Source organism: Indicator indicator, chromosome 17 (genome assembly GCF_027791375.1).
Source record: "Indicator indicator isolate 239-I01 chromosome 17, UM_Iind_1.1, whole genome shotgun sequence".
Lineage (NCBI taxonomy): Eukaryota > Metazoa > Chordata > Aves > Piciformes > Indicatoridae > Indicator > Indicator indicator.
Genome location: NC_072026.1, coordinates 8,207,748 through 8,234,573, shown reverse-complemented (window position 1 = coordinate 8,234,573; position 26,826 = coordinate 8,207,748). Strand labels below are relative to the sequence as shown.

Genomic DNA, 26,826 nt, shown 5'->3' with positions numbered 1-26,826 from the left:
ATTTCCCTGTGAGATAAGGGGGTTTATTATTCTCATTTAGAAATGGCAGACTAAGGCTTAGAGTACTATTGCACGTCTGACAGAAGATAAAGTAGAGAACAAAGTCCTACATGTTTAACTACTGAGCACATTCACAAATTGAATCCATGTCTAACACTGCATTTCTACACACAACTAATTGAACCTGAAAAGATGTGGGCCCCAATATCTGCAAACACAAGATGCCAATAACTCTTGTGCACCAAGGCTAAGAGTGTGGTTTGCAAAGTTCTACCAGTTTGTGAGGACAAATGTTCACTTGCAACAATGAAATGTATTGATGCTATTAAGGGGCAGAACTCAAGAAGCTGCACAAAGATCTGCTACAGCCTGATGGACAGTGGTCTGCCAGCAAACACGCTGAGCAATTTATAAATCAAGCTCCCAGCCAAATGGGCACCAGTGTGATTTGGTCAAAATACTCAGTAGCATGCTCTAGTTCTAGATGCACATTCTAATTAAGGTAATTTTTAAAGGCAGCCCTGGCTGCTTAGGACAAGTGTTGCTGGAGCTCCAGAGCCCCCTCCCAGTCCGTGAAGCCGTACATGCTGCAGGCAGGGCTGGAGCAGCTGTGCTTTTCATGAGAAAGGCAATTCCATTAAACTAACAGCTGTGAATGGAACAAGAATTTACTTTACTGTGACTTTATTTTCTGTGATTTTATCTACTTATCTTTACTGAATAAAGCAATTTGAGTCTGATTTTATTGTCTCATTGGTCAGACTAACAGGTGTCCCAGTTGCAAGAGTTTTTAGTAGATGTGTGTTTCCTCTGAAACTGAAAGAATGACTTCAGACACTTTTTTGGTTCTGTAGCAAAGAAAGGGATTCTTCAGAGAGGAAGACTCAGCAAACAAATGTTTATTACAATATTAGCACTAGACATTAACTGGGTGGCAAACTCAGTCCATAGTTATCATGAATGTAGAAAACATATAGAAATGGAATTTCTAAGACTGAGCATAGAAAACTCTCTCCTTGTGATACTAAGCCCTAGTCTGTGTGGGCTGACATTGCCATTACATTTACTGCATGCTGACAGCTGAGTTAAGAAGTGTAACACTATGGTACAGAGGTGTCAAGATTGCTGAAATTAATACTGGGATGTGTGGTGTTTAGCTTGTTGAGCCAGCTGACTTAGGTGTGTTTAGAGAAGCAGTATCATATGACAGCAGAGACTCTGCAATTTAGCATAAAGCAAAGCTATTTCTTTTTGGAAAGATTTCCGATGCTTTCCTAAAAAAAAAAAAAAAAAAAAAAAAGTGTATTTGGTACTAGACTTTTAGCTGAAGATATCAGTTTCCTCCACAGGCGTATGTCTGGTATTACAGATGGGGAAAATGTAGCAGAGATAGAGCTACTCTGAAGGAGATCAGCCAACTGAATGATTTAAGAGTATTAATTATGATGCTCTACTCCTGCTCCCTTGCTCTAATCAAGAAACACTAAGCTTTAGAAGACAAAGGCCTTTTACTGTTGCAATAAGCAGTACCCTTTAAGAATTTGTCACTGAGCTGAGCAACAAGATGACTCAGAATCAGACTATAAAGGCTGGGGTGAGATTCCAGAACCTTTATCAAGAGAGCATATATCGACTGCTTTTTCAGGGGGAGGGTGGTCTACACACTCGATACAGTTTCAAGCTGAGTAGTTCCAACACTGTCTAGCAGAGACAGCAGTAGCTCTCTGCCACATGTTTATCAAATCTCCTGCAATGATCTACATATTTTATTAATCTCTTTCAAGCATCAAGGTCCTTTCACCCTTAAGTATTTTATCTTTTCCCTTTTTTTTATAAGTTAGCTTAGTTTGATGTGGGAGATTACTAGGGTTTCTGGAAGTCAGTAAGCACACGAGTGTCTGCTGCTCTGAACCACATGAGTCAAGAATGCAACCATTTGAGGAAAAGACAAGTATGGCTTGTCTCTACTAAAATTAGGGGGTTACTTATGTTGATCAAGTACATCAGAAACGATAACACACACCTGGTAAAGATAGACACCTTAACACAGGACAGTTTTTAAGGTAATCTGACATGAAGAAAGTGATTAATGCATTCTTTCTTCTCTACGTACAGACATTATAACTTTATATTTATCTATGCCTATATTTTTCTATCAATATTAAGGTTCAGCTTGAATTTTTCTTCTTGTTTTAAAAATGTTTCACTGGGCTACCAGTTACAGCTAAAGGAAAATTAGCAAAACATCTCCAACATCTTAGGTGGTCACATGTGTTAGCTCATTATAACATGTGTATTTATGTTCCAGGCTCTACAGCAGTCATCTTATGATTTTAAGCTCCTATCTCCTACGGACAAAGAAATCTGAGGTTGTCAGTCATTATGTTCATGGTACCTGAGCATCTTGCTTTTTACTAAAGTTTTCATGCACAAGCAATATTAACATCTGTTTCAGGGATCTCTGCTGGAATTGTAGCTTCACACAGCCAAATTGCCTATGCTTCCACTGAGGAAATGGCTATTTATTTTATGCAGCCATCTGGGCTCCAAATAGTATGTTTTGTCATTTGTAGTCTTGTTTTCCAGGGCTCATTGTATGAAATTTGATTCCTTCATAACTTATTTCTTCAGTAAATGACATTTTTTAAAGTAATCAAACTTGTGAATGAATGTTTCCTAAGAAATTTACATCAGCATCAATTCATAAATATTTTGGATCTAGAGCCAAACCCTAATTGCAACAGCCTTGATAGTCTACTTTTTTTCTTTTTATGTTTTTTCCTGTGAAATCATATGTAAAAATAGTCTTTACAAAACCAATTACCATTAGATGAATGACATATGTTGTTGCAGAATTAATACCACAGAATGGTACTGGTCAAGCTGTTTGCATGTTTTGAACACAGGCTGTTGCAACTTCAGAGTTCAGGCCCTATCTTTTAAACAAAGGGACCAATGGTAATGACTAACAGCATAACTAGATATTCACAAACCTTTATTTACAGTCTATGGTTTTGCTTGCATTATGATGGAAATGCAATTACTTCTTTCCTTCTCCTATCATACCTTCTCATATTTCCTTTTAATTGATTTTTATCTCAGAGTTACCTGTCACAATCCAGGAAGTATCACATATATATCTTGGAAGGCCACTTATGGAAATGGTAAACAACTCTGAATCACAGTAAATAAGAGCTGATTTTCCCAATCCCTGTTTGCTGTAGTCACAGGTTGGTTTGAGTTACACCATAGAGCACACTAAATGACACAAGGGAGCCAAGAACAAGACAAAGACTCTAATCACCTTCAGATCTGCTCACTGTGCTCCAGATAGATCCCTTTCAGGTAGGTAGAAGGAGAGTGTATCTGTAACATAGACCTAATATTCCACCTTTCCACACAAGTGAGCCAAGAAGTTTCTGCTCCCAGAAATCCACTCTGCATGTAAGCCAACACCACAACAGCCCATCCTCTGCTTTCCCCAGTACACCTCTTCCCTGGCCGCATCCTCCAGTAAGAAGGGGTTCTCATTCTTCCCACTGTTAACTTGCTCTATCAAAGAGCCCAGCCACACAAACTAGCTATCATTAACCAGGTTGCCCTTCCCTCCTTGCAAAATGGTGAGGGGAATAAAACAAGCTACACCACAAAGAACAAAGAGACTCTAGGGAAGTATATGGCTAAAGTAGGCAACAGAAGCTCATGCAATTTACTCATCTCCTTCTCACAGACTAATCACTGAGTAGATTAAACAACTCTATTTTCTCTCCTCTTCATCAGCTCTGTGATATCCACTTCTATTCAAACTTCAGGATATACAAAAGAACATATTGCTATCAACTCCCTAGATCAATCTCTTTTTTTACCTCTTAACTTAGCCATCAATGATACTTGTTGCCATGGGTTCAGTTGAATCTGCTGCCATCATGCCAGCTTCCAAATGAAAGTGCTGGCTGGAGCAAAGTATCATGAGGCTGTGTGAACCCAGGATACTAGTCTTCCTTACCAGTTCCAGACAATCCATAACCTTTCTGCTCTCTCATCTCACTCTTTACTTTCTTTACATGGAGGTGTGGTGGCCTAATCATCAGATTCATCATCTTCACCTGGATCAGCCACTAAATGGTAAAGGGCTAGTGGCAAGTGTTTTCCGTGCAGCAATCTCAATCTCCTCCTACAAGATACTTCTTAAACCCTCCTCTTTCAAGAACACTTTTGTATAATCAATATGCTTTCAAAGACAAGGTATCAAGGATTAATATAGAACCCCCAAAGGCTGGTATATTAAAACAGAATGCAAAAATGATTGAGCAACCTAAGACTATACATAGTATCCAGAAGTCCCACAGAATTCCATAAAACCTTAATTCAATACTGGACTTTTCTGGATCTGCTGTGGTTTCTTTTCCTCCAAAGCATCACTCAGTTTCAAAGTGTATTCTTCCAATATATCAAACCATGACTAGAATAGAAGGAGGAGGCTATCACAAACCCGAAGAAATGCATTAATAGTAGGTTTGCCTACACTGCTGTCAACAAGTCCACAGCTTTTGTAAGAAGACAATCAAACCTGAAAGGAGACAAAACCCTTTTCAGCTGGTTGTCTGAATGAATCAAGAAATAATTATTCTTTTCTCTGAGGCTTCCCTACTCAGGCAGATTGGCAGAATTCTCCCCTTGCTCAGCAGAAGTAAATATGAGTAAAACAGGTCTGAGCAGCTTTACAACTTTGGGAGGCTTGGCTGCAGAGAAAGCTTTACCTCTTTTCACTTTAGCCTGTGACATAAACCACTGGTCTTTTAAGTGCCTGAGTACTTTTATTTAACTGGAGTCACTGAGCTCAGGAAGATGACAGGTAGAAGGCTAACGTGTGGATGATCTAGTTCATGCACTAAGAGACAAATAAGAGCTAAATGTGGATGTGAAAGGCATTGGTTGGAGGGATGCATGATGCCTTCCAGTGTGCTACCTGGTTCAGTCAAGTGTCATTTCCATTCAGTGGGAAGCATGAGCACATTCTCCTTCAAATAAAGAAGCAGAGGAGCAAATGACAGGACTCTGCAACTGATAGCATATATAACGTCAGGGCAGGGCTAGAGAACACCTTCCTAACCTGTAATGATGAGAAAACCCAAATTTTATTACAGATTATAGGGGTTTTCTAAAGCAGTTCAATCATATCACATATTAAGAATAATTATGTTCTACTCTTCTTTTTCATAGTAGTCAAGAAGTTGCTGTATCTGTAACAGGCTTGTCATTACAAGGTGAAGGGTAGGCAGAAAAGAAAAAGCCATATACCGGCCTCATTGGTTATCATTTCCTGTAAGTTTAGGATGTTTGTGTGGGGAGAACTGAGTAATGTAGAGAGCATTAAAGCACAGAAGATTATACCTAAAGTAGGAGGGGAGTGAGGTCTGTTCTTGTACCACACTAAAGCAGTGGTCTCATAAGAGGAGTGTATGTCCTCAAGGGGACACATTGGAAGGAAGCAAGTATTTTTCATACCATTAAAAAAATCCAAAAGAATTTCAACCTGTGCTTATTCCATCTTTATTGCATCATTTTTCAATTATTATCTTTGTGTATACTTTATAAAGTACATACTAGTATAGTAGTAAGGGTGCATGCTCAAAAATATTTGACTCACAGGGGCATGTGATCAAAAAGACCAGAAACCCAAAGGACTGGTCTTGCAGGTAGCTCCAGATCAGCTTTATAACTAGAAGTAGTCCTGAAACAGCAAAATAGCTGAAACAAGTAAGTGTTAGAGTCACTATTTTACTCATAAAACTAGTGTTAGCACCTGAACATCCTGCCCTGAACATCAGCCCACATGGAGATCACAGTAAAGCAAACAATGCTCTGGATGGTAAAGATGAGCACAAAGCAAAGAAGATTCAGTCACTCATTGTGCCTCTTGCATAAATGTGAGATTCATGCTGTAACAACTCAAACCTGTCAAGATGAGCTACAGATGATATTTTAAACTGACTACAGTATTTTGTGCAGACTTTGCAAATTCTGAGCATGTCATTCAGTACTGGTCATGTGTTTCTTATTAACAGCATTAAGCAAACAGAACAGCAATTATTCTAAGAAAAAAGTCGTTTGAAATATCAGAACATCAACATTGCTACTCCTTTGGGTTTAGCTTTGCATTCTTAACAGTATGTATTACTTAATTGATAGATCACAATAGTAAATTTGGAGCTATTAGGTTTATTGCATAAATATGTGGTCAAGAGCACTTCAGCGCACACCACTAACTGTAGACCATAACAGCTGCTTTGGAGCTGTCATCTGAGTTTGTCACAATCTATTTTAACCTGAAAAAAAAATCTCAATTACTTTGTAGTTGCCAACACGCAATTTAAGCTGATTGTTTGGTGCCATAGCTGAGCACTGTGTAATCATGGAAGGTGAAATACTACAGTAACTACGAAGAACAGGCATCACTAGCATCAGCCAAATCACAGGGGACTCAAATTCAAAGTTAATCATGGAGATGCTTGCCATATGTTTACAGAGGACAAACAATGAGAAAAGATGGGATGGGAGACAGATTATTCCTCTGTTTAACACTACTCAGCTACTTTAAAAAACGATGAGGAAACACTAATGCTACATTTATAGTTAAAAAGCAATAACTGCTTGCTGCCCACCCTTTCCTAACTCAACTCTCTACTGCCAGTCAGCTTAGAAAGCTCTGCTGGGAAAGACAGTGCAGCCCAGCTCATCCACGGTAGCAACAAATTTGGACCTAGCCAGTGTATTGAAAGCTTCCAGCATAGGAACTCTGGAAACAGTAATGCCACCCTTTCCTTTGCCTGTCTTTAGGCCCTTTGGCACATTACATTGCCTCTCCTCTGCCCCATGAGCACAGAGAAGTGGTTGAGAAGGTCAGATACAAGCACCTAATTTTGTAGGTTAAAAATGGAATTCAGCAAGTAGATTTCAGCTGCTCTTAAGTGCAGGCAAAAGCCAATATAGATGCTCAGCAAACCCAGTTGTCTGTCTCCACCAGTCTCTTTGCTCAGAATATGATTCTCTATAATCATGTCATTCAAAGAGACTTTTGCTAAGTACTGAGGGGAAAGTGGCTTCCTTCGGTGAAGGGAGGAAAATGCCTGTTGCTGCAAGCTATCCATCATCTTAAAAAAGTCCAAGATGTACTAAAGCTCCCTGATTTTTTATTTCCAACAGAGCCAGATAAGACCAGTGTTTTCTTGATAGGCACTCCTCCCATGTCAAAATCTGCTTTCCAGTACAGTTTTGCAGATGTCCACCTGCCTGCTAGGTTGGGTCATAAATAAATGCCCATTATGTCTTTATTTGAGAAAGATTTTCTTCTTGTTTTTTTCTTTTTCTTTTTCCTTGTATATTTGAGAAAAGATACTCTTCCTCCCAGCCAGGAAATAGCCATTTTGAGGTAAGACCTTAAAATTGATGATTTTGAAAGTTTTTCCTATTGCCATGCTGTTCTGCTCCTGCATTCCTGTGGTGCCAACAGATGAAGTTGTAAGCCTGCTCGCCTCCCTGCATCTAATCCTGATACTACTCAGCAGCAGGGAAGGTGGGCAAATGTTCACTAGCAGTTGTTGGCAAAGAAACACAGCAGGATTTAAACTGGATGATGCCACTGCATGTGTAAAACAACCATTTGAGCAAATGCTGCTATAGTAGCATCTTTAACCAGTAAAATAGAATTTGCTGTTAACCTTTTGTTTCCTAGCTAGCTGCACTGATGAGTTCTGATTAATTGTAGTTATGCTTTTTTTAAAAAACACACACACAAGCTTATTGATTAAAAAAAAAAAAAAAAAAGCTTGTTGCCATGACAGACTTTTATATGTCACCACACTAACAAAAATAAATTGCAAAAGCCAAATGGGAACAAGAGTCTGCTGCATTCTGGTAAAATGTTCCATGTCATGTTTCACAAGGTTATTTTTCCCATTTTCCCATGATCTCCCTTCTCTTCCCTTCCAGCTTGTACAGCCTGCTCTTTAGTTGATGTGCCCTAACTCCAGATTTTTCATGGTTTAACTATAGTCATTTTATAGCATTCTAAGACTGCTATGAGTTAGTGAGACCGTAACAGTAATTTGCCATGCTTATTCACTATTCAAAACTAGATCTTGGTCACCTACTGTGTCATCAAAATGACTGGTCAACACTATCCCAATAACAGATTTTCCCCAGGCTCTCAGGTTTCCTTGCTTCTGATAGTTGTTCATACAGACTGTAAGAGCTCCTTCTCCTTCAAACTGAGCTCCATCATTCTTTAAAGTTAGTGGTTTGGCATCCCAAGAAAGACAAAATGAAATATCAGCAACAATGCACTCAAAATTAGGAATGGGAATGATATTTTTTCTTGCCCTTCCTTGAACATGATGGGAAAAGATGTATCACATAGCCAGCCACAATTCTTAAATGTTTAGCTACTGCAATCAAGAAGGCCAAGTTTAACTAAAGAACTTGTTTTTCAGTAATGCTGATACCTACCTGGAGCATTTAACTGAAGCAGGGATTTTCTGTTAGGAAGTCTATGCAAAAGTATTTTGGGTGTGCATTATCTCCTCACATCTCCTACCTGTGCAGTAACTCCTAAGCACAGGATTACCTGCCCTTTTTGTTGGCTTAGTTCCTCCACCTCACATTCAGATTATGAATGTTAGTGCTAGATGAGGTATCTTGAATAAGAAAATGGTAAAAGCTTAGAGAGTCAGTAGAAACCTTAACAGGAGCCTGGGCAAGAGTGCAGTACTAAATGGCAGGCCAAACAGATGTATCAGAAAACTCCTTCTGTAAAGGAAAGTTGTTTTAATTATTTCACTTCAGCTGAGCCAATGATCTACAGTTAGGTGGAATATTGAACAGCTTTAGCCTCACAGACATGAAAGTCAGGGAGATGGGATGCAGCTTGTCTGTAACATCTGTAGCCATGCTCCCTTTTAGAGGGCAGCTCTTTGTAGAATTGCCATCACCCTTCCCACAGTGCCTGAATGTCAGCTGACTACCAAACCTACAGAGCTACCTGGACAGTGATGGTGGTTGATACTACAGAGAAACAGCTGTTGCAGAGTGAAGCTCTATTCTACTTGCCCATACACAGAATAGAACACACACACATGGTCAGTGATTTATCTGCTTGGATGGGAGATACATGTAAGATAGTAGAACCTGCAAGGAAGCAATGGAGTAAGAAACATGCCTCTTGTGAAGGGACTTGGCAGGAGTACAATGAAACTTAGAAGGCTAGAATAGTACAGCTGTGGATGGTTTTTCACTTTCATCTGGCAGAACTTTTTTTTTCCCCCCAATGTTTTGTGAGAACAAAAACGTTTTGGAACACAAAGATCAGAAGCAAAACTGAGTTGGACAGAACCAGTTGCTCCACTGGGCCCTTATAGGAGAACACAAAACACTTTTTCCAAGGAGACCTTTGTACTTCATTGTACCTGTGCATCCAAGTCAAAGCTGGGAAAGGATCAGAAGAACCATAACATTTCAAAATTCCATCCCTTAAATGGACATAAGCTGGGAAAATATTTGTTGAGCAACGAAGTACATTATCCTCCTATATCTGCATTACCTGGCACTACATGAATCTCAGCTGGGTAAAATAGGCTTCAGAACTGAACCTCAAGCCTTGAAAAATAGGAGACGAGTTCCCAAGTCACAAGGATTTTGCTTAAATACAAATTTGTATTTGGCTTTGGATTTTTGAGCTTTACAAGTTTGAATCTGTTCTCTCACTATAACTCTGAGAAGCCTGGGTTTCATCCTATTGTATTTATTTTTTAATTTTAATTCTCACAACTTTGAAAGCTTTCTAAAGGTCAGATGGAGAGAGATATGAGATATTGCCACAACTGCCTGCAGTGTAATGCAGTCATCTCCTGTTGCTTTAAAGATTTAAAAAAAATCATCAACTCTTTCTCTTCATCTTACAGAATGTGGTTAAAGGCATGGGTTAGGTTTCAGGGGAAACCAAGTGAGACAAACCCTTTGCCATTAACCATGGTGCAGGCTCTGGGTGATGTGAAAGAGTTGTGCTACTGTTGAAGCCTCATCATAGCTCCCGCCTCTAGGGTAGTAGTATCCACTCTTGGACACGGCTATTGTGCATTGTGGTGGGTTGTTTAGCCTTGTATTTATTTAATCTTTGTGAGGATAAAGAGGGATGTTCCACTGAGAGCTCTTTTGTTTCACTCTGTATCGGTTCAATAGGAGAGAAGGCAGATCTAAAGCCACAAGCAACAGTTTGTATATCTTGTAAGTCTTCTAAAGCCTTGTCATCATATGCTGTATTATGTTGTCTTTTTTTACTGAGTGACCATTGCTCTATTGTACACTATCTGCCTTTTTCTGACTTGATGAACCACATTGTAAAAGCTGGAAATCAATAAAGTTCTCTAGAAATCAAAATCACCGAGGAAAAAACCGTTTTCCTGCAGCACCATCTTGTGGTCTCAGATTTTAGTACTGAAGGTGTCTCTGCCTAGGAGGTGGAAGGTCGGCTCTGCAGACTTGGGAGCCGCACCCAGCACTGAGCTGTTTCTTTTACTAGCTACAAAAGAGGCTTGTAAGAGTGCTTGTGCCTTCTTCTAGCTGACCTGGGCCCTAATCGAGATAATTCAAGGGACAGAGAGGACAAAAGAAAATTGGGTTTGATTCGGTAACAAGCACCTTTGTATAAAAGATACACACCAGCACTTTAGGCACTGTAGAAATGACATGTTTCTGTTAGATCTGGGGTCACCCCATGATGAAATTTGGTTCTGTGGTATACTAAGTTTTAAGAATACAAAACCAACCACACAAGGCACAGATAGAAGTTATTTATGCAATAGCCATGCTTGACAACTATTGATTCAATGAGCTGTCATGCTACTAGAGAAATAAAATTTAAAATCAGAGTTTGTATTTTCAACTGAAAAGCAAAACTTAACAGCTTTTTAGAACATCTTTACAATGAAGCTGTTACATGGAAAAAGGCCAGGGCCCAAATCCAGGCACTTAGCTCTTGACTACTGCCCCACCAGGGGAAATACTAATCTTGCTGTGTCATTTTATCTCACCTCTTCCTCTTACAGTGCATACATTTTGCTTATGTGGATCTTGTTCTGGTGCTGCCAGATGCAGTTCCTGCAGATACATAATTTGCTTGCTGCTAAACAGAATTGTTTTTACCAGTATGAGTCCCTTTGTCAGAATGTTATGTGATGTTGAAAGCAGTTGTGCTGTCCATGACATTGAAACAGGAATTACACTACAGGGAAATGGAAAGTAACTGCATTATGAAACCATCTACCCTGGGAGACAGGTCATCCAAAAAAAGTGCTGTAGTGCAGTGTTATACCACAGAAAGAAATAATGCCAGAGACAACCTTACCACAGCTTCCTCCAGTACTTTAAAGATATGTTGTCAAACATATCTTTAAAGCCACTGCCCAACAACAGATTTCCCACATCCTCTGCGTCTTGGTAAGATATTAGCCATTCTCATCAGTAGAGTAGCACTACTGTGCTATGGTGCCATTCAATACATAGAGTAAGTTTAAGTTTAATGAACTTCCAGTTTAATAAATAACAGCACAGACAATATATGGAGGCTGATCTCTAAATTGTGATGGACACTTAACTGGTATCTTTATATCTCTCCACAGGGATGTTGGATTAGCAAGAGAAAACTGGCTTTACTATTGAGGGGTTGTCATGAGCAGTTTTGCCTCTCATTGTTATTAGAATTTCTGCACAGAAAATATGGAATGAGCATAAGAAACTAGAAATGAAGACCTTCTATTGCAAAATCAACAGCATTATCAGAAGCTGACAATATTGTATTACTCCAGTACTAAAAAAACCCCACATCTAATTTTCTAGACCATACGCAAGTAATCCTCATGTCCTTCAGCTTGAGGTCTTCAAGATGAGGTGGATGATCCTCTACACTAAAGGAAAAAAAAAACCCTAAACATCAGTACAATTAGATTTAGGAACATCTTTAGATTTTTGCCAAATCAGTACTCTCCCTGAAATATTTCTTTATTGTCTAATGACCTCATTGACACTTTTTTATTTCATTGTCACCTTTACTAGGCTACAGTTTTGCATGCTTACACAGAGTGAATAGCATTTCTCCCTTAGATTACATTTATTTCAGCAGTCAACTCCTCCTCAGAATTGAGGAAGAACATCAAAAGGTGAAGCTTTGTAAACATGTCAGCTGTAAAACACCTCTATGCATACAGAAGGACAGATTTCTCAACAGTTGTAAATGGATCTGCATCTCCTGAAAGCATTAAAACTTTAATTTGTTTTTCCACTTTTCTATACAACACACATGGGACAAGGAACACTGAAGTGGCAGAGGACTCAAGTCTAGGACTGTATTATAGTCCACAGCTTCCTCTGCTGTCATTTAGCATCCCAGGACAGCAATCAAATACTTGCAGATTCATTACTTCTCCCACAACAGAATCTGAAGGTCATCCCTGACCAACAGTGTCTTTTGACAAAGTCTACTAGCCTGGAAATCAACAGCTATTTAATACTGCCTATGTTTACCATTCTATACAGAATGGAAAGAAGATAACCAATCCTAAACTGAAAGAATGAAAGAATAGTCCCAGGTTACTTTACCTTTCTTTTCTGGTCCTTAGAATCTTTCTTAAGTTACTCCAATAAAGGGCTATAGATGTCTTCATTATGTACTCTTTTCTTCAACACCATTTGCTTTACTTTGTTGTCAGCTTTTCGTAAAGGATTAGCACATCGGCTGCAACATATTGAAACAAATGAAACTGGTTGATTTCCCAAAAAAGGAACTGAGAAGATCACCAAGACTTTAGCCATGAAATTCTAGACCTAGTAGCAAAACCCACAAACCTACCATTGATTTCAGGGGCCATCATAATATTCATGTCTAGAACATAGAAAGATTAAGGCTAGGAAAAGCATTTCAGCAAGCTTACATCAATTCATTAATTTCAACTCACCTTGTGATTCATATACTGCAATCATGACCAGAAATGTCCCCAGTAATTAGCCAACCATATTTTATGGCCTTCTTCCAACAGCCATACTAAAAATTCAGCAGAAGGAAATAAAGCCTTTTATAATTCCTAACTCTATTTTTAAAATCTACACAATATATTCAATCTAATATTCAATACAACAATATTCAATGCAGTACTCAGTGTAGCACCTGCATTTTCCTAACCTTTAGTGTCTTAACAACATTGTGTGTGGCTGTTAAAGACAACTAAAAAAACAGAGAGGAGTAAGGTAGTATAGCACAGTTATAGACATAGCAAAAGCATAAGAGAACACAGGTCAAGAAAAAAGACACTCTGCTGATAGCACAGAAGAGAAACTGGTACTAACCAGGGAACAGGTACACATAGATTATGCTTCCAACATGAAAAATATCCTTGGAAGGAGGCAAATGCAGAGTTCATGAGTGGGGATGTAGAAGTAACAAAGCCTCACTGACTTGGGAAATTGCTAGTGCTGATCAAGTGTGGCAAGGGGAGGAGTACTTATCTCCTTTATCAATCTTCCAGGAATTCCATGCTCCTTCATATTCTTAAGACTGGCTACATTATGGAATTACCTCTGCTGTCCTAGTCCTGGGCATCTCTTGGCAAACAGCCAACCCTGATTACATAGTAAAAGTGCCTACAAAAGCATTCCCAGGCCAGTCATCCAGGTGTGATGTCTCCCTCTTTTTGCTCGCTCCTTTTTTTTTTTTTTTTTTTTCCTTTTTTTCCTTGCTTTTACTGAGGTAAAAAGGTAAATACAGACTCCTATGGGAAACCTTGAAATTTGTTCTAGAAGAGTCACAGTAGAACAGATCAATTATCCAAATTCCATCAGCATAAGCCCCAGTATTTTTTTTATAGCTTTAGAGAACAATTTTGCTTTTGTGCGCGTCCCTTGCAGTACAGTTTTGGCACTATATGTGGGACTCTCAAAAATGACCATACAAAGTTGAAAACAATTTTCATCCATAAAGTTAGTTTGAGGCTTGCTAAAGGAATGCTTTTCAAAGCCATATCCTCTATCAACTATGTCTAAAACTGGCAAAACTAGTTACTATGTTACAGGATTACTCCTTTCCTAGAACTCAAATATATGATGCTGGAAACTAAATGCATTTAGCATCTGGTTAATCACTGCATTAAAAAACAAAGCAAAAAAATGAGTCATAGCAGAACAGCAATATTCCTAGTTTCACTGGCTATGAAAAAACCCCAAACGATCATTTAAACATTAATGTGAATTCTCTTCAAACGAACACATATTAATTCATTTTCCAGAAAATTTATGATAATTTCACGTTAATTCTTTGCCTCCTGTTTTCAGAGTCACTGATGACTCAGTGCAGCTATCTGTATGCTGAACATCAGCTGTTGAGCACAGTGTAAGATGTAATGTGGAGATTTTCACAGCAGGTTTTGTCTAAATGTGGAATTCCATAGTAAATAGCCATCTGCTAAGCAGCCACATTACTAAAGTCTATGTGTGTGTATATGTGCATATATATGACCCCATACAGACTGCCAGTATCTTAGGAAAGGAGAATTTTATCACTTGGGGAAAAAACATCTTCACAGAAAAGACAAATCTGTGATACTAATCTAGCTATAGCATTAGCCATTTTATATGCATTCCCACCTTTGAAAAATAATGCACAGTTATGTCAATACGTTCATTCTTAATGATTTTTATGTTGTGGAGCTTACACCTTCCCATTAGCACAAGAACATGCCAAAACTCTTCACAATATCATATGCCAAACCACTTGCACCACACTCACAGGCTGTAATATGCCCCACACACTGCATATTAGAAGCACTACAGGTAACTACTTCATATTTTTGCCAAGCAAACTCCCTGTCCATCTTTCTTACTCTATTCAGACCTAGTACTTTGTTCTTTCCTTTTGTGCCTTATTGTGCAACTCTAGATCTATCCCACGCAAACATTTTTACTGGTTCTTTACAAACTGCCTTTTCTCATTCATTTCTTCCTTATTATAACAATTAATTCCTGGTTGCAGGTAATTTCCTGTGAAGCAATCATTTCCTATATGCAACATCACTCTTTTGTGGAAGTGTCTTTTGAAAGCAGTGGTAAAAGAACCATTTTTGTCTCCCTTCACCCTGTGATTTTTGAAAGCTAAGACAATTGGTCAGAAGTTTTTTCAGTTGTTTCTGTTTAAACTTAGGTTATGAAGTGAAATTGACTTTCGCTCGTAACTTTCCTTGGCTTTTCTGGGTTTTCTTTGCACTCAAGACACTGCACTGTAAAAGCCTGCTCTGGGTTGAACAGCATGGGCTGTGTGAAGTGTCAAATGTTGCCCAACAGCTTGATTTGCTCTTAAGTCTTGTTGCCACCTTTTTTTTTTTTTTTTCTCTCCTCACCACTATCAATGAAGAATGGAAAGAACAATGGAAACCAAGTTCATTTAATATGTACAGATATGCTGGCCTTTGGTAGGGAGCAGGGGCAGACAGTGGGTGAAGATAACTGGAGGGTCAAGAGAGTAAAGGTCTAGTTTTATATATCTCATTTTATAGCCCAGAAGAGGATCCACTTCCAACAGAGCTGAACTCAAGCCCACCACTGCTCAAGCCCCATTCAGAGCTTTATTGTGCAGATTTCTAACTTTCAGGCAATATGCCTTCATATTTTACATGCAGCTTCCCAAGCAAGAGAAGACTAGGTCCATGTCCTTTTTAACTGGGTCTTTAGAAAGTACTGGGGTATAAAAAAAAAACAGCTTACTTTCTTTAAACTAAATTGACTCTTTTATGTAGCTTCAAAATAGAAGGGCCCGTTTTTTATGTTTGAGCATAAGTTTCTTGCCTTTTTCCAAGTCTTTTCTCCCCTCACGGACTTCAAACATGTCAATTCTCCATATTTTCAATGTTTAGAAGCAGTACATCATAAATTTGGTCTGGTCACGCTCTAAGGCTTACCTTCTCTGCAAACAGGCACAACAGAATGGTAGACACCCCAACATAAAAAGTCCTCCTGACACAAGCAAAATCAGTCGAAATGCCAGTTGCACATCTGTAGAGTCAGCAGAATTTTGCGTTAGCCATGATCACTCTGAGATATATGTTGAGGTATAGATGACAAAGATCAGCCTCTAAGACAGACATGCATGTACCTTGGTCAGCAGCACAATGGAAAAAAAGTAGGTGTTAGAAACAGGCTCAGATAAGAAAGATCAAGTCTCAGATTTGAGCTGAGTTTGAATAGCCCAAGTGCTTGGTTAGTTTCAGAAAGAAATGGGGTTTGAGTGAGCTCAGGGCATGAAAGCAAAAATAACCATCATCAAAATCTTTTAGAATCTTCTTTAAGAATGGGGACAGATTCAAGCAAATGATTTTTTTTTTTTATCTATTTCTGTTCATAACTTTTATAGCATTTTCTTAAAGCCTCATTGTCTTCCTTGTGAAGTTCAATACAAAATTCCCAGATAAGAACTACTTAAGTGTGCAGCCTGTGACCATCTCACAGAAACACAAGTGTCATGAGTCCAATAATCTGCTAAGTCCTTTTCTTTTGTCACCAGATTGCTAGAAGGCAAACAGCACATGCTCCCAGGGCAGTGTTTGTATTTTCTTGGGACATGTTATGCATCCAGGAACATTCAAGTACCTACTGCATAACCAGTTAGCCTCAGTTCCTTCACAGCACAGTCACTGTTACTTTGGATTAACCCCCATCCCTTCCCACAAATAAAGCCTCCACTTTATTCTTTGTACTAAGAAATGTGACTACTTTTTCCTCTATCACATCACTTGCTCATTGTTTGTACTATAAGTTATCCAGATAATTCTTCATCAATGATTTGTTTTCTGTGTTAATATAAATGCAGAAATAGATTCAAGCTTACACTTACTTTGAAGAGATTGGTGATCTGAAAAACTAACGGAAGGAACAGAAATTAAAATTACGTTGTCTGACCAGAAGCAGCATTTGGCTATGAGGCAGTACTCTACAGAACTATACTTACTGTCTTTAAATGGCATGTAACATTTCAGTTCATGACTGGTTTTGGCAGGACAACATTTATTTTCCAAGCATTCACTTGCGTTAAGGTCCTCTCCTACATGACAAGGAATTAAGATCTGTTCATCTTTGTGACGGCATGCTTAAAAAAAAAATAAAATAAAAAAAATACGTAAGATGTCTATTCTAGAGCAATGCTTAAGTAGAGGAAGTTAACATTTTTTCTCCCTAGTATTTTTTTTGATAGGGTAAGTCTGCCAGAAAACAGCGTAATTATCTTTTATGTATGTTCTTGCCCCAGAAGTGATCAGCCTAACAGAAAAGTTAAAGTCATGTAATAAAAATTCTTAAGTAATTTGCTTTGCTTCAGCAAGAAATATTTGCAAAAGCAAATCCAAACACCATTGTGCCACTTTTTCGTACTTAGGCTTGTAAAGGAAGTGGGAAAGGCAAGCTAACATTTCTGAATGGACTATTTTCAATTAAAAAAAGGAACACATAAATGTATGACAATTTTTTTTTTTTTAGGGGCTCAGCACAAAATCTTAGAATCAGACAATCATAGACTGGATTGGGTTGGAAGGGACTTCCAAAGGTTGTCTAATCTAATCCCCCTGCAGTGAGCCCACCAGGTTGCTCAGAGCCTTATTGAGCCTGACCTAGAGTACCTCCAGGGATGGGACCCCAACTACCTCCCTGGGCAACCTGTTGTAGTGTTCCACCACTCTCATGATAAAAAACTTGTTCCTAAGATCCCATCTAAATCCATTCTTCTCTAATTTCAAACCAGTGCCCCTCATCCTGTCACTGCAGGCTGTTGTAAACAGGCCCTCTATAGTCTTGTTGTAGGCCTTCTTCATGTACAGGAAGGCTGCTCTTAGGTTTCCCCAGAGCTTTTACTTCTCCATGTTGAACAATCTCAGCTCCCTCAGTCTGTCCTTGTAGGAGAGGTGTTCCAGCCTCTTATCACCTTCATGGCCCTCCTCTGGACCACCTCCATCAGGTCCATGTCCTTCCTATGTTAAGGGCTCCAGAGCTGGATGCAACTAACCAGCACTCTCATTAGCACTAATCACATGTTTCTACAAGCAACTAAAAATCAGCTGAGAACAACAAACCTCCAAGATAACCAATCTAATTATTAAACAAAATATTTAATCAAGTTCTACAATTCGCTATTGAACAACAGATTTATTGACAATTATGAGAGCATCTGTCAGAAGGACTCAAATGCGTAAGGGAAGTCCCTGCTTGGGGATGAAGGCAAACCTCCTCCTGGCCTCCCTTGCCTTCCCAGTTGCCCTTACACAACAGCTCTGGGGCTCTGGAAATGGAGGCCCAAGCTATGAAGGAAGTAGATGAAAGCCCATTCAAGGGTTTTTCTGGGGTGACTCAGCTAGGCCCAAGCATTAGAATTACTTGTATTAGAAAAAAAGGAGAATAATTGTTGCAGGCAACAATTCCGAGGGCAACAGAGGGCCCCATATGCTGGGCCAGATCCATCCCACAGGGAAGTCTGCTGCCTCCCTGAAGCCCAGGTCAGAGATATTACTAGGAGACTCCCTAGTCTGGTTTGTCCCTCTGATTGTTATCTGTTACTGGTCATACAGGTTGGAATCGATGAGGTTGAGTACAGACATTCAAAAGCAATTAAAAAGGACCTCAAGGCCCTGGGGCAATTGGTTGCAGTATCAGGAGCACAAGGTGGTGTTTGCTTCAGTACCTTCAGTGGCAGGGAAGACTGCACTGGACACTGAAAGGAACAGGAAAACGATGAACACGTGGCTCAGGGGCTGGTGCCACATGCTGGGTTTTGGTTTCTCTGATCATGGGAGCATGAGGCACCAAGCCTACTAGGGACAGAGAGAGTTCAGCTGTCTCAAAAGGAGTGAAGGACTCTCACATGTGAGTTGGCAAGGCTCACTGATAGGGCTTTAAGTTTGAAGGGGGAAGGGGATAAAACCCAAGTTCATTAGAGATAAGCCTAGGGGTAGCATGCCCATGACAGGGATGAAACTGATAGCCCAGCTCAAGGGCATCTATACCAATACACACAGCTCAGGCAATAAACAGGAGACACGAGAAGGGAAGATGACTGGGCTGGCTGAACAGGGAACTCTTGGAGGAGCTCTGGAAAAAATAGGGAGAGTTTACCCCCTTTGGAAACAGGGGCAGGCAACTCAAGATGACTACAGGGATCGAGTTTGGTCATGCAGAAAGAACCTTTGCAGAAAGGCAAAAGCCTGGCTAGAACTCAACCTGGCCACAGGCCTGAGAAATAACAAAAAATGTTTTTATAAATACATTAACAACACAAAGAAAGCCAAAGAAAACATCCACCCTTTACTGCATGCAGAGGGAACACTGGTATTGAGGATGAGGAACAGGCTGCCCAGGGAGGTGGTAGGGTTGCTATCCCTTTGGGTTATGATTCAGTGGTCATGGTGGTTTAGTTACTGTTGTACTCAATGATCTTGAAGGTCTTTTCCAGCCTTAATGATTCTACAGGATAGTAATGCAGTGGAAGCAAATTTATGATTGGTATTGGTAAATGCTCCTTTGATACATTTTGAAGAGATCTAGTAGGTTTTATGGTATGAGACTGAGAGTTTTAAATCCTTTGATAGCAGGGCTGGAAGGGTGAACTGCAAGTGAGGCAGAAGGGAGAGAAGGCAGAAAACAATGCTGGAGTGATGAAGTGACACTTACTCATTGGCCTGAAGAAGCTTATGACATGTTCATATGCATCTTGCACTTCCATGCTAAGGTTGGTGGGTGCCACTTCACTTTTTTCTAAAATATGCTGAGTTGGTGATGCAAAACCTGAAAGCTCATAATGATTACCTCATTACCATCAAAGTATCCATAATTAATTAAATGAAATGACATTTTCATACTGATTATCTTTCATTATGAAGGCATTTATAGTCATTATGAATAGTGACTACTGATGGCTAGCAAGGTTAAGCATAGATGTCTTTCTGTTGTATTCAATTATTACTTCAAATTGCCTCATGAACCACAATGACTAAAGAACTAAAGCTGTGAAATTTAAATTAAAGAAGCCATTCAGGTGGAAATTGTCAAGATAAAAAGCCCTCCTGCTAACCTTATAAGGTGCAGGTTACATGAAAAGTCTGTGTTGTATCTATAGATATCTATATTATATAATATGTATATACATATATACATGTATAATATACATATTATATATGTATATATGTTGTATCTATAGTGATCTCTTATGGATGCAAGCAGAACTTTCATCCTTTGTTCTAGATTAAGATCAGATCCGAACTGAAACACAGCAATGAAGTGAAAGGAAAGACAGCATTATCAAATACACCCTAACACGCATCTATCCCAACATCTTGTTTCAGAGAGTGACCTATGGCAGCAGCGTAGAAAAGAGCAAAATATTCCTGAATGTAGATGTATTGGAGTATTTTCCCTAGGGATTCATCGCTCTGGGATTTCTCAAACACCTTTCATTTACACTACTCAAAAAACGTAGCACCAGTAAACCTCATTGCTTCACATTGTCTTGCTCATTAAGCCAGAAGTGCAATTCACAGTGGGACTGTACTATCACTCCACAATGAGAAAACAACCTAGAACCCCCAAATTCCTAGTGGCTTGCCTTTTTCCCAGTGTAAGAAAGTTCAGAACTTCAATAGCTTTCAGTGATGGAGCTCAGAGAATGCCATTTCATGGTTTTGTAATTCCTTGTGAGGAGTGAGATTGTGGTGTAACCCAAAACTAAGGTATTCAACAAATTCAGTCCTTTTGGCAGCAGCATGTGAAGCCTCAGGTGTACAAGTTCTGTTTGCCCTGGGAATAATTGGTCTGTTTCGTGCCATATAAAGCTCTGTTGTGAAAGAGAAGTCCCAGAGTACGGAAAATTGAATGTATGTCAAGGTAGAGACTCAAACTAACAGGTAACAGAAGTGTGGCCAAAGTTCATGCTAAGAGGTATATCATGGCCCCCCTCCTTGCCAGTAATCAAGACAGAAGAATAGAAAATTGTAGATTGTGGAATGATTTTACAGGAATTTCATGAGATAATGTAACTGGCACTTTGCTCAGAATTATCTACAAATACGACCATGGTTATCTTACTCTCTCATGTAAGTTTTAAGAGACTCAAACCACAAATATACACTAAATGAAAGTATAAGCTGCAGATGTAGAGATCACAGAGGGACACAAGAAAAATGGTTTTGCTTCGTTTTTGTTTCCTTGATTTGTTTTGGAATTTGCCTTGGTGTGTTTTTTGGTTGGTTGTTTTCTATTTGTTTCCTTGCTGAACTAGATAGTGCAGGCACATTTCATGACACCTGCAGCAACTGATAGCTTTCACCAAGATCTGAAAAGGTAGTCTCTGAAGTCTGGTTTCTCAATGCATAAAGAATCAAATGCAAGACTAACAACATGTGGGGTGATCCTGTATACACTACTTTGAGCCACCTGCTGTAGTACACAAATACATCAAGACTCAACAGGTAAGAATATTTTTGATAGTAAATTGGCAAAAAAAAAAAGTTAAAGTGGGGAAAAATATAAGAATCTATAATCAAGGCAAAATAAAAGCAAGACACATTGCCAAGGATGAAACAAGTAGTATATGTTTATCATACAAATACAGAGCGAAATGCGAACTAGAGCTGGGAGAAGAACAAACCTTATATTTTGCTGTATTTAAGTGTCAGGACTGATCAATCCCATCTGAATTACTTAACTGTTTGTAATACTATTTGACAGTCATTACCAAGACAACAAAATTCTCAGCTTAACTTTTTGCTTTGAAAATGCTTTACTCCTTACAATACTCACTTGAATTGATGCTATAAACCAGTATTGGTACCACATAGCTCCATGCTAGACAGGTGCGAATTAGCAGCATTACTGAAATAAAACCAACAGTAAGTATGTGGTTATGCATTAAAAACAACTTCTTCACTTCATATTTATGGATTAGAACAAATGTGACAGCAGATTGCTGCACAGAGAAGGACTGCCCTTTTCTTTTGTTTTGCAGTCAGGAGGCCAAACACAAGGAAAGAGCTTTAAAGAGAGACATCTTGTTAACACAGATTATCAAAAAAAAAAAAAACCACAAAAAAAAAAAACAAAAAAAAACCAAACAACAAAAAAAACCAAAACACCACACCAAACAAAAAAAATCTTTGAAGTATCCCAGAGCTGGAAACATGACACTTGAAAAAAATCACTTTTAGCTAAAAACTGTAATCCAAGTTGGATGAAAAGGATCACGGCTGAAGAACTAAAAATTGTTGGAAGCTTACAATGGAATTCTAGTTTAGCTTGTTGATTTTTTTTTTTTTTAAATCAGAGCATATGAGAGATGCTTTGGATAAACAATTAAAAAAGGGGTTTCAAAATGTTGTGGATAATACTTTTAGAAACACCTAAATTTCAGAGTAAATTAACAGTAGGTTTAAGCTGGTGCTTTTTTTTCCTCCCTCCAACCAAACCCCAGATTGTTTTGCCAGATGCTGTATTTCACTTTGCCTGCTGCTTTTGTTATTCTAAAAAAGGTATTTTTCAATTACACATATATTTTAGTGGTTAAGGTAGCTATTGGTAAAGTGGAAGAACTCCATTTTCTGAAGTGCTATACAAGTAAAAAAAGACTGTATTTTACTCAAGTATCAGCCTTTTTAGGGCCTGTTCTCTCTACACTCCTGTGGCAAAATGGTGGAAGCTTTCCTGCAGACAGAACCCATATGTTTTGCAGAGCAATATACAAACACATTCTGTCCCACAGATAAACTTTGTTTTTGTAGTTGTGTGAAATTATTTCTTAAGAGAACAGGAATCGTGTTTTCCAAGACACTTAAATCTCTGCTATGTAGGATAAATTGGGAAAACAACTCCCAGGACAATGAAAGCAAGTGAGCTAAAAAAGGGAATTCTGGTTTTCCCCATTACATACTTTTGCTGTCTTCTCTGCTACAGCTGGAAGAGGAAGACTACAGCTATCCAGAGTACAGCAACTACAGACTGGTTATGCATGACATGGAATCAAAGCTCGTAACAATGGGTTCCCTGTTGCTATGATACAGCTCAGAATGAAACGCACAGATGTGCTAAGTGCATCAGAGTGGCCAGAAAAATAGCTGTGCACACAGCTAAAGAAGAAAAAGATCAGCCACCATCCCCAACACAGTTACAAAGACTTAGTCTACTTCAGTAAATTAAAACCAATTTAAGCTATCACTAATCCCACCCCAGTGTGAAACACAGAAACACCACCTTATTGTACCAACCAGGTAATAGATACCTCAGGACATAAAAATGCACTCAAAATAGTTTGTTCAGGCTAGTTAAAGCTTCCCAATAATCCATTAAATGTGAATGAATTAAGTAACAGGATCATTCCCTAGCTTCACCAAGTATCTGCACACCTGAAATAAAAGCAGAGTCTGAAACAAATACTTAAGACATTTCCATTCCTTTTGTTAAGGAAAGGCTCTATACACAGACTAAGAATAGTGTTTTAATAAATACTGGAGCCTAAAATAAATGCAGATGTCCCCAAATCACCAGTTCTCCAAGCAGCTTGTCACCTTTTAGAAAAAACATGCTGTAACAGCCTTCTGAACACATTAAAGGATCTTGAAAAAGTTATATTCACATGCAAATGTTGGTTTTCTTAAGTAATTAGTTCAAAGGGTGACTTTTTAACCCAATTTGTACGCAGCATTAGCTTACCAATATAAGCAACGACAATACCCTCAATTTCATTTTTTCATTCTACACAGACTAGACAGAGCCACCGTCAGTAGTACCAATGAGGAGAGATTTAGAAATGCCTAATTCAGAAAATGAAGAATGCTTCTTCTGTAGCACTTCACATGCAATTAGCATCTTCGACATTGTCTTCTTTTACAGAACACTGCATATAGTGCAACACATTTCTGATGCACAAATATGAGACCTTTCAGACTAAAAATAAACAAAAATTGCTCCTGTTTTACGTTGAGCACTTATTTCTTTTAATTACATTTAGGATTGCTGACTTCCCTTGCTGTAACTGCAGTCTGTATCTAAGAGTCAGCTCAAGTCCACTAACCCCAAACCATCCAAAACAATTGTTACAGCAGTTCTGTGACAGTCAAGTTTCTAGTCATTCACAGACTCCATCCATGGGATTATTTTTTATTTTTGGTGTGCTTTGAATTAACTTTATTGAAAATTAAAGGTCTCCTCCTGAACCCTCAGCAGAAACACAAAACAACAATCTATGATTGTGGCTCTTTTTTATTATCCAATTCCATACAGCACTCAAAGTACACAGAATTACTACTTTGAAGCCTATTGTAATAAAACTTTTGAACAACTGAAGTATCAGTGGTGACTAGTTTGTATTCATGGTTTAGCAGCAATTAGTTACCTCCATCATTAATTGGTCAAGACAGATCAACTTCATAACCACAAAAGCAGTAGTGACAGATGTGGGATACATCTGAGTAACAGGAATAAAATATTCATACCCTGATGCAAGCAAAAGATCCACAGGCTGCTGTGAGAAACTCATACTGCTGAAGAGTAAAGAGCTACTGCAGAAAATTTAACACTGGTAAAATCAGCATAAAAACATGATGTGAAAGCTATGCTGCCCTTAAGCCTAGTGAATCTCTGGCAAGGAAAACCTTGTAAATCAAACAAATCTATTTGGAATACTTAACTCAGAAGAACTAATCTCACTTTTCATAACAAATATAAAGCTGTCTTACTGTTAAGGTATTAAGAGGTGTTTTATTGTTAAGGTATTTAAAGTTCTTAAGTCACACCAATTTTCATGGATGTGAATATGGTTGGAAAAAGACTGACTAGCATCTTATAAAATGAAAATCTAAGTACTATTAAGTTCAAAGGGATGATGAAGAAGCTTACTATACACTACTGTGGAACCGACATCAAACTAAGCCTTGTCACTTGTTAAAAAAAATCCTTTAAAGTAGCCACCAGACTCAGTAGCAACATCTCCCCTCAATACAGGTATTTCACTACAAGTCTTACTGTTTCTGGAAATATAAAAATCTTTCACAATATACAGGCTAAGAAAAAAATAAATAATTTGAGATCCACCTTGTAGATAAATCTTGCAGATCAATACAGAATGTCACTTACCAGAACCATGCAGAAGGGTTACTGCAGTGACTGAGGAACATTCACTGGAAGCTAACTCATTTATTCTCTTTTAATATTCAATACTGAAGGGTATTGCAAAGAAACAAACTACAGTTCAGGAAAATAAGTTTCACAGTAAGTGGTTCTACAAAGAATGCAGAGTCTACACTCAGTATCATATTCACAGCACTTAATTTCATTTCTAGATTTTTGAAAGAAAGCATGATACATAATATTCGATAGTAAAAGACACAAAAGGCTGAAAAAGCTTCTAAGAAGCAGAAACTATTTGAATCACTTAACTCAGAGAGCAATATTTTTATCTATGTTTCAAAAAAAAAAATCTGTGTAAAAGACTTTTTCCATGATTAGCATTTTATACCAACTCTGAAATCTTTACTTCCCACCACCATTAAAAAAATGCATTTAGTAAAGGAAGGAAACAAACTTTCTATTTTCACAACCACTTAAGCTATGTGCTTAGCCCTACTGAATGTAGACTTTGGCACCACTCAGAAATACCTCTCACTCTTTTTAAAGAACTTTATTTTAAAAATAATTTTAATTCATTAGACCACACTTTATAAGTTACCAATAGGACGGACCTGAACTCAAGCATCAGACATTTGTTGCACTTTCAAGTTTTGTAACAACGTGACTTTTCAAAATAAAATTGTACATTTAGATTCACAGTTTAATTGGTTGAAATTTAATAACATTTAAAAACAGTGGATTTTGAATTGAAAGGGATACATGTTAAGCGCACAAATACTGGAAAAGGTCATAACCCCAAAATGCACTTGAAAATGGAATGCAGCTAATTAAACTGTAGTTTAGTAATTTCACATTTAACCTAGTTAGCACCTTAGTGAACTCAACCACTGAATGTGAGAAATATAGTGCATGTAGTGTGACAACAGGTACTGTACCATTTCATAATGAGATTGAGTTTTCTTGAGCATTATGTGCCATATTTTTACAAACATATTTTAGATGTTTTCTTAGAATGTGTAAATGAACAATGACTACAGTTAGTCTAAACAAAGTAATACTTCCTACTATTTATGAGGTGAGATTTTTAAAAGCAATCATTCATAAGGATTGCATCAACATCAGTTAGCAGAGGAAGATCAAACTTTATTGAAACTGCTTGCATACAAAATATATTGCACTATAACCAAACAAATGTCAACATAAAATCCAATCTGTTGTAGCTAATATGTACAGAGAATATTGCCCAAGAGCAGTTACATTACAAGGTCAGTCTACCTTGGTTAATTATCTACAGTATTTTAAACCAAACAGCTTACAGATGATGTGTGCAAGGTACCAATTTCTGTTTTCAAATACTATACATTCCCAAAATAAATAACGAGAAACCAACATTAATGTTTGGCAATACTTTTTAAGACATTTTTATATTTGCTAAATCATGTGCAGTTTGTTGCTGTTTTTAGTATGCTCACCTGTATGCAAGGAAAAAAAAAAAAAAGAATGAAAAAAGCAAAGAAATAAAACTCACAAAATACAGAGGCAAGGTCAAGTTTGTACACTTCTGTACATAAACAGTGGCTCTCCTGGAGTAATCTGAGTAAAAATGGATTTAAATGAAAGTCTTTATACAGTTTTGCC

General features: G+C 38.2%; 1 protein-coding gene across 1 annotated transcript; it reads right to left on the bottom strand.

Annotated features, from left to right (window-relative positions):
* Positions 1-12,684: 12,684 nt before the first annotated feature.
* Positions 12,685-21,940, bottom strand: FMR1NB (FMR1 neighbor). The gene is made up of 5 exons (XM_054388852.1): positions 21,871-21,940; positions 19,747-19,860; positions 17,042-17,179; positions 15,996-16,089; positions 12,685-12,787 (listed from the first exon to the last, which is right to left on the bottom strand). The coding sequence occupies exons 1-5, from the start codon at positions 21,938-21,940 to the stop codon at positions 12,685-12,687; spliced, it is 519 nt and encodes a 172-aa protein (XP_054244827.1).
* Between the last annotated feature and the right edge of the window lie 4,886 nt (positions 21,941-26,826).

Coding starts and splice junctions, on each gene's coding strand:
- FMR1NB (XM_054388852.1), bottom strand. CDS start 21,940: ATGCTGCTAATTCGCACCTGTCTAGCATGGAGCTATGTGGTACCAATA. Junction 19,861..21,870: donor GGTTTATAGCATCAATTCAA/GTGAGTATTGTA, acceptor ATGAGCTTTCAG/GTTTTGCATCACCAACTCAG. Junction 17,180..19,746: donor AAGCTTCTTCAGGCCAATGA/GTAAGTGTCACT, acceptor TTTTTTTTTAAG/CATGCCGTCACAAAGATGAA.